The sequence below is a fragment of the Pteropus vampyrus genome, unplaced genomic scaffold (genome assembly GCF_000151845.1).
Source record: "Pteropus vampyrus isolate Shadow unplaced genomic scaffold, Pvam_2.0 Scaffold312, whole genome shotgun sequence".
NCBI lineage: Eukaryota > Metazoa > Chordata > Mammalia > Chiroptera > Pteropodidae > Pteropus > Pteropus vampyrus.
Window position 1 is genome coordinate 671,915 of NW_011889093.1, and position 8,692 is coordinate 680,606.

Here is an 8,692-nt window from a genome sequence, read left to right on the forward strand (position 1 = left end):
GCCGTTCCCTGGGCCGCTTCGCCACCCGTAGGCTTCCAGCCGGTGGCCAGGCTGCGTGGGGCCCTCGAGGGCCCTCGGTGGGCTGCCGGTCTGCTCCGTGTGCCCGCAGCCTCGTTAAGGAGACACCGAGCCGAGCTCCTCGTCGTCGCAGAGGAGGGCGCGGCAGCCTCACGGTGGCGGGGCGCGAGGGTCAGGGATGCAGGTTCGGAGTCACGGGTCCGACAGGGAGAAGGGCGGTCATCACGCCGGGGCTGGAGGTGCCGAGCCGCCGCCACTCCACGATCGCGCGTGTGAGAAGGGAAGGCCCGCGTGACTCGTTGGGACTGCTGCGCCATCTAATGATGCCCGCCCTTCCCCGTGGCGTGTGAGGCGCTGTGCTTTACGGGACGGGCTTATAGCAAAGTGCAGTGCACTGTCTTTTCTCCCTCGTTGGCACGTGTGTCTCTTATTTTCCCAGTTAGAGTCTACATGTTGTAAGGAAACTGTCCCCAGGCGGTGTCTGGCGCTGGGTACGTGGGACACACGGTAGTATACGTGTAGCAACAAAGTATCGAACGATCGTTAACACTCGCTTAACGTTTTGAGTTGCAGTTCCGTCGATCAGCAAGTACTCGAGATACTGAGGTGTTTGATGTCTGTAGAATCAGATGCATATCAGAAAGTTGTATTAGAGCGTTATAAATAACCATGGCCTCATTTTTTTTTCATTTCATGTTTTGAAGAAGAAAGAAGATTGGATACAGATGAGAAGCCCCTAGTCGTGCAGTTGAATTGGAATAAAGATGACCGAGAGGGCAGATTTGTTCTCAAGAACGAGAATGACGCCGTCGCCCCCAAGGTAGGCGCTGGGGCCGCCCGCGTGGCCGGCGGACTGGGCCGCGTCGCGGGACACCCTCCTCTTTCTTGCTTCTTGCCCTGCGCTGCCCTCGTGCCTCCCCCCGGAAAGTGCTGGAAAGGAGCCCAGCGTCCCCCGCTTCTCCTCCGTGTCACCGAAGGATCCCGAATGTTGCTCCTCACTTTTTCAAACGAAAGTCACATAAGCTTCAGTGACCAGGAGAATTAATGATCAAGGAATAGGTCTAATTTTTCCCCGAACTTACCAAGTCAGAATATGTTTTAATAAAAATCAAAGGGAAAATAAAACTTTAATAAGCTATTTATGTTTCAGATGTCATTTAAGACACGTTTAAAACATTCCTGTTACGTGTGAAAGGTCAGGAATCTGAACTTTTGGGATCATCCCTTTCGATGATGTAGTAGAGCGAGTCTAAGCCTTTCCCAGGTGGCAGGGTGCCTAGAAGTCCTGTGCCACTCACTGTTCTTATGTGGAATACTATGAAATATTGATATAATTTGAAAAAAAATTTTTGTGTCAAGTGGCATCGTACATAGCATTCAATATAGACAGGTGGTAGGTAGCAAATGCAAAGTTAAGAATATTTTGAGAAAGATCTTCTATTTAATTTTTTCCCCCGACAGACTGGGAAAAGACTTCTATTATTCACTTTTGGCAGGAGAAAGTTTTCATTTTGTGTGTGCGACGTCCGTGTTCCTTGCTGAGTCTGGCTGTACAAAGCACATTCTTGGCCTGGACACCATGCTCTAGTGACTTGTCGCGTGTGTGTAAATAAGCGGCAGGTGTGTGTCCGTGAGGACACAGATCCTTGTCTGTTGCCGCGCGTGCTTCGTCTTGTGTCTGCAGCACAGCGTCCGCCGCTGCGCCCTCGTGGGGCACAGACGCTCGGGGTGCGGTCAAGCCCTCGGGTCGGAAGGGTGGGACGCGGCTCGCCATGGGCGTGGGAACAGAGACGCTCATTGTGGAAGGCAGCGCTTTCCCAGTGACGTGCGGTGACATAGCCGTTGTCTCGTGTCCTCGGTTCTCCACTGGTCAGCCCATCAAGTTACACAAAGCATCGCGTGTCTCCGTCACGCGCCGGCAGGTTGTGCTGTGAATTAAGAATAAGCCAGCAGATAAACAGGATTTGGGGAAGTTTTTGCACAAACTAGATTTGTAACTTTGCTTTATTAAAAACCAATTTATTATGGCTACTCTTAACATTTCTTTTAAAGTTAAAATATCTATGAATAGATAATGATTTAAATGCTTATTAGTTCTTTCTGTATTTTCATTAGATTTCTTTTATTCTAAATTACTTTATGTAAATCATTTGTATTTTTTTAGTTGAAAGTCAGATTTTATGATTCTCACCTGTTTTCTTACTGGGTTTGGTTTTTTGCTTGCTTGCTTGTTAGTTTTGAATGGTGGTAAAGTTTATACACAGTGAAATGCACCGATAGTGAATGTGTAATATGTTAAGATTTGACAGGTACACTCACGTAACTGTCAGTCAAGGTGAAGGGCATCTGTCTGCGGCTTCGCCTCTGGCCGTGACTGGGGCGGAAGAGGCTTAGCCCTGCACGAGCTTTGTGCGGGTCTGTGTAGCAGCCAGGTCGTGACGATGTTATTTTCATCAGAAGGCTCAGAGTAACGGACCCGAAAAGCAGGAGAAAGAAGGTGTTATCCAGAACTTCAAGAGAACTCTCTCGAAGAAAGAAAAGAAGGAGAAAAAGAAGAGAGAAAAAGAGGCAACGAGACAGGCATCTGACAAGGACGACAGAGCTCTCCAGGGGGACGACATGTAAGTGGCCTTCGGAGTACGCTGTTTCCCCGCGCTCTGCTCTGCGCGTTCCCGACGCTGCAGACCTCACCCGACTGCCGGGTACATTGGACGGGGCGCTCCCCGCTGGGGGTGCCGCGGGCGTGGTCTGCGTGGTCTGGCTCTCCGCGAGGCGGTGTGCTGCCCGCCGTGCGTGTCGTCGCGCTGTGTGCACGTTGACCGACGGCCGCTTTCCTGAGCGGACCACGGGTGCCACGTTCTCCCCCTCTTCGCGGGGCTGTCCCTTTCACCCCCGCCGCTCTGGTCCTCAAGGCAGCCGTGCTTTCTCACGAGCCTCGCCGGCTTCATGGGTGTCAGGAGGAGCAGCTGCTCCCAAATGCAGCGTCCGGGTCACGCCAGCCCCGCCACCTCCCGGTCCTTAACTCTGCCACACCGGCCCGCCCTGGAGGTGCTCACTGTGTGAGTGTTTGGGCTTCTGACCTCTGAGCGAGAGAGTGAGGGAAATCGTCGCGTTTCATCGTAATACAAAGGAGACGTTAGGAGAAACGTGCCCTTCCCACTGATGCGGGGGCCCCCACTGTAGCAGGATCACGCCGGTGTCATGTGCTTGGGCTCTTACCTGCCTTGGCGCTGACTGCATGGTAGTCTGTCTGTCTGCTGACGAAATAGGCACGCAGCTCAGAAAGTCGGCATACGTAGACTTGACGGGGCAGAGGCGTCACCTGTCATCGCCCGGGCCCAACGGGAACCGTAGTTTGTGTGCACCCAGCTAGACACACTTCCTGTTTATGCATGGTGTCGCACTAGAATTTTCCACGTGACTTTTTTTCACTGGAATGGATGCGCATAATTTATACTTCACGTAAATACATGTTCACACAGATATGTATGCAGTAACTTAAATGACTGCAGGGTTCTATTACACGGTTTTTCCATAGTCTGCGTAACCACCCCTTTGTGTACTTGTGGCTACTCCATGGATGTTTTGGCATCAGAGATAATACTCCGGCGAACATCCTTGTCCCACAGCTCTGGGGACTTGTTACCCCCTTCGGGCGCACTGTGGAAGGATGGCTGGGCAGCAGCGCGGTGCTTCCTCACCAGGCTGCCCTTCGAAAGGTTTCCGGGGCTGCCGCATGTCCTCACACCCCGAGAGCTCGCTCGTCCCAGGACGATGCGGCACCCCGGGAGCTCGCTTGTCCCAGTTCAGTGCGGCACCCCGGAGCTCGCTCGTCCCAGGACGGTGTGCTGTCGCTGCCCTGCGTGATCTCCCCAGGAAGTCCGGGTACTGCCAGCAAGGCCGACGTCCTCCGCACGTCCGTTACGGTTTCCGCTCTTCCCTTGCGTCGGCCCCTTCGGGTCTTGCTCTCGTTTGGCTCCGAGTGGTCAGCCTGTGTTGGCGGCGGCCGTTTGTCGCGCGTGCTCACTTCCGAGTGGCGTTTGAGCCCTCCTGGATTGCATCGCGGCGCGTTTCGGGGCTGCCCTGGGGGCGGCGCTGCCTGTGTGAGGAGCGCGAGCTGTGGCTTCAGCGGTTACACAAGAGGAGGAGCTCGTGTCAGCGCGTAGCCCGTGTGAAAAATAGCAAAGAAAAAGAAAACGTGCTGCGGTCTGTTCCGTTTTTCAGTTTAATTTATGGGGTGTCGCATCACTTCTGTTAAGAAAATTAGGGACCTAAAAAGAGTTAAGTTGTTCAACTTGATTGAACCAAAGTTTGTCTGGTTTTAGTTATTTTCATGCTTGAGAACGTCATCTTTAACGTATAGTGAGCGTCGTGAGTCAGGAGTGTCGGTCTTAACGTGCAGTTCCGGCTCGTCGTGCCGTCCAGGTGACTCGTCCCAGGGCCGCTAAGCAGTGCCCTTCTGCACATTCGGCCCCAAGGAAGTGAATGCGGGTAAATCTCTTAGTTGGTAAAAGTTCACGCTTTACTCTTTGCCTTGAGAATGCTGGCCGGCGGCCCTCGCGGCTGCGGTGTTCTCCCCGAGGTCACTCGTGGGTTCCAGTCCCAACCTCACCCCCAAAGTTTGCCACGAAACAGCTCGCCTTTATCGTTATTTTCGCAGTGCTGGAGCGTATCGGTAGTCTTTGGAAATAAATGACATCATTCTGTTTAGCATTCTGTTTTTAGAGTTCAGTAGCTGAAAATGTCAGATCCTAGAAAACATGGCATTCGTGCGCGTGCGACGCTAAATGAACACTGGCAGCGAGCTGCAGTTTTTTTTTTTAAACAAGAAAAGACAGATTTTTACTGAAGTATATTCAGTCTTTTATCTCTTGTGTTCGGAATGTTGTGTCACCTCATTTGGTCTGTTTTAGGATAATGCTGGTGGTAATTAGTAAAATGTGTAATTTATACCTTTTTTAGCTTTATTAATGCACAGTAATTAAATTATATAAACTCACTGTAGAATTTCAATTATAAATTTCTGCTTAGTTCAGTGTCGGTTTGTGTTGAGAGAAACTGTTCTCTGTCCACAGTAATTAGTAGCACACGGTAAGCGGCACACGACAGGCTCCGTGGGTTGCAGATGTAGCCGGAAGACATCTGTTTTGAGTTTTGTGCGATCGCGATGTACGTTCTTCTGATGCAACATTTAAAAACCTCGTTGGTGCTTCCCTCCCAGTGAGAACTGTCGCCTGGCCGCCGAGCTCTACAAGGACATGCCGGAGACCAGCTTCACGCGCACCATCTCCAACCCCGAGGTGGTGATGAAGCGGCGCCGGCAGCAGAAGCTGGAGAGGAGGATGCAGGAGTTCCGCAGCTCGGACGGCCGGCCGGACTCAGGTGCGGCCGCCACCGGCCCCGTCGCCGCGGGCCCCGCTGCATCTGCCTTGAGCTCTCAGAGCAGACGGCCGCGTCTCCCCTTTGGCTGTCCAGTGTGTAAAGTGGACGGATGCTGCTTCTGGGGACAAAATCGTTTTTACTCATCCTCTCGCCCATGTGTTTTTCTTATAAATTCCTTGAGATCTGTATTTGGAAATAGGGTGTAATTCAATAAGGATGGAGTGCCCTTTGCTGCAGTGGCCCTGCTGGTGCCGTTGTCCTTCTCTGCAGCTATTCCTACCCCAAAGCCAGGGTTCTCCTTGTAGAGCCCGAGTGGCATTTTGCCCACCTCCCGACACACACAGGTGTGCGCATGCACAGGTACGTACCCAGGTGCGCACACAGGTGCATACACACAGGTGCACGCCTGCACAGGTACATACAGGTGCGCACACACACAGGTACGTACACACACAGGTGCACACACACAGATGCGCGCATGCACACATACACTCCTTCACACGCACGTACACACAGGTGCACACACTCACAGGTGCACACATGCATGCACACACGCACTCACGCACTCATACACACAGGTCAAAGCTTCTCAGTGGCCCTAGCTTCAGCCAGAGTAAAATTTAGAGTCAGGATCGTGGGCTGCAAGGTCAGGCATGACCGGCCTTTACCAGGTGTGGCCGCACCTCCCTTTTTGCACCTTGGTCTCTCCACCTTGGCCATGACCCCCGCTGGACTGAGCCCGGCCGTAGGCATTGTACTTGCTAGTCCCTCTGCCCAGCAAGCTCTGTAGGTGGCCATGCGCTGCTGTCGCTTGTCGATTCTTCAGAGAGGCCTTTCCCAGTCGCCCGGGGTCAGGATGCTCGTACTTTTCACAGCATGGACCAGTGTCTGAAGCTATGACTCGTTTTTTTGTCAGTCTTCTCCCCAACACCAAACACGTAAGCTGTTTAAAGACAGGGTCACTGACCTGCTCCTTGCTATCCCCTCAGCGATGAGACAGTGGGGCCCTCAGTCCACTGAGTTTGCACACAGCCAAGTGCGTTGACAGCCTGACTCCTGGCCTGAGCCAGAGGGTCTGCGTTATAACATTAGTGTGGACCAGTTGGTTTCTTAAAGACCAATGTTATTTTACTGTGAGTCAGGTTGTCAAAATGCAGTCTGTGCCATTCTCGTTGACAGAGAATATGAGAAGCATTCAGTTTGCCAGAGTGAGCGTGTGAGAGTTAAGAGTCAGGGAGTCCCGGGGGCACAGGACTCACTCCGGGGGCCACAGGGCTGTCCGTCTGGCTCTTCTAAGTTGCAGGTAAGAAAAGGTGGAAGCCTGGCCCAAGGTCACACATCGGAGAGGGCGCGGGGCCTCGCTTAACGCCCTCCCCCAGTGTTCTTACTAAGATGCTGAGGCTTACACATCTCATCGTAAGGAGAAAGCAAATCATGACACTGGAAGTGAAAACAGCGTGTATGTAGAGTTACATTAAAAAAAAAAAAGAAACGAGAACCTCCAGATAAACGGATGCGAGCTCGGCGGGTCTCCCCTCCCCCAGCCAGGCGCGGCTGGAAAGCCTGTCCGGGCTGCAGCGCCTGGCGGTGGACGAGAGCCCAAGGCTCCCGTGTCAGTGCCCCGTGAAACATCTTAGGGTTCCAGCCCCCACAGTCTCCTGGGGCCTAGTTCAGTTTTTTAAGATTGATCTATTCTGTGGGGTTGATATTTAACTTTGAGTTTTTAATTTAAGTTTCAGATCGATGATCAGGAAGTAAAAAAAATGGGGAAAATCGGTGTGTAATGATGTGTGAGTAAGGAAATGAGAAAGCCGCGGGAGAAAGCGACAGTGTCGCACTGGAGCGTCTTTCTTTTCCATCTGCACCCAGAGGGGAAACCAGTTCATCATTACAAAAGCTGCTTGGGCTTGAAGGGAGGACAGGAGAGGTCTTTGTCGCACAGGGTGGCTCTCTAGCAGCGTCACTAGATGAGCAAGTGCTGCTGGTGTGCAGCATCGGACAGGAAGTGGAGACAGAGTCACACGCACCCCGTCTTTGCGCTCCCCAAGGCTGGGACTTGGCTGCTCGTTTTGAAGTGACGGCAAACGTAGCCATCTCCGTTATTGGCGAAATTGGCGAAATAAAGTTGTGCTCAAAGCTGTCTGCTGTTTTTCAGGTGGAACACTGAGAATTTATGCAGATAGTTTAAAGCCAAACATCCCCTACAAGACAATCCTGCTGTCCACTACAGACCCCGCGGACTTTGCGGTGGCCGAAGCTTTAGAGAAGTACGGTCTGGAGAAAGAAAACCCGAAGGATTACTGCATCGCCCGGGTAGGTGACGCCAGTCGGGTCGTGGGACGATATTCTCTGCCCGCTGTGCCGTCAGGAACCTCCTAAAGAAACCACACGTTAAATAAACGTGTGGAACGTTCTCCCTTCCGGGGCAAAAGTAGTTTGTGTTTCTGTTTTTATAAAGTAAGAAAAGCATAAAAAGGCAAATCGAAAGTAAAAATCACCCACGGTTCTAATAGCGAAGGATAACCATCCTAACCAATTGTTACTGTGCACATATAGGTCTCTCTGTTGTAGTGAATTCTGCCTTAATGACGTTTTCTGATAGCTTTTACTAAGGTACATCGTGAAGACTCAAGTCTTGAGTAAATTTCAGTCTGCCGTTCGTAATTAGCCGGCATTTGGTTGCCTGGTTCGCAGCCGTTCGTAATTTCTTGAAGATAGAGACCGTCTCCTAGTGCGCATAAGTCTGTTAAATAATGATCCGCTCCCCAGAGTTGCAGTTGAGATATGTGATAATGCACTTGATAACATTTTTTCCTTTCAAGAACTTCTGCCGGATTTCTGTCGATGAACATCAGCGCGCGAAAGGACAGCTCTCGCAGGGCCGCAGAGCTGCAGGAGCCTGCTTTGGGCTTTTGCTGCCGGTTCCTGTTGAGGTCGTTTGATGACTTCTTTTGACGCTCCCCTGGTTTTGGTTTCTGTTCTGTTCTTGCACATTTTCTTTGGCAAGCTCAGGCAGTACAGGCCGAGAGACGATGATTATTTTAATTTGGAATCAGAACTTCTTTGTTTTCTTGGCTTGCCGTCTTATAAGTTATGTAACGTGTAGCACATTCATAGATAAGAGCCACCTTCAGAAGGGCTTATGGTAAACGGAGGCAGAGAGGCCAAGAGCGACATACAAACGAGGATCTCAGTAAGGGTGGGGTCAGAGAGGGCTTCCTGGAGTGCCTGTGCTGGGGCCAAAAGATGAGTGGGCGTCAGCGGGACCTGAGAGTTGAGGGAGGAGCTTCTT

At 51.7% G+C, this 8,692-nt stretch overlaps 1 protein-coding gene across 1 annotated transcript in view; it reads left to right on the plus strand.

Annotated features, from left to right (window-relative positions):
* AFDN (afadin, adherens junction formation factor) overlaps positions 1-8,692 on the plus strand; it is an 88,290-nt gene that overhangs the window by 2,625 nt on the left and 76,973 nt on the right. Inside the window, exons 2-5 of the mRNA XM_023521716.1 lie at positions 726-838; positions 2,479-2,639; positions 5,240-5,400; positions 7,556-7,717. Coding sequence (XP_023377484.1) covers positions 726-838; positions 2,479-2,639; positions 5,240-5,400; positions 7,556-7,717 — 597 coding nt within the window. The remainder of the gene's footprint in view (positions 1-725; positions 839-2,478; positions 2,640-5,239; positions 5,401-7,555; positions 7,718-8,692) is intronic.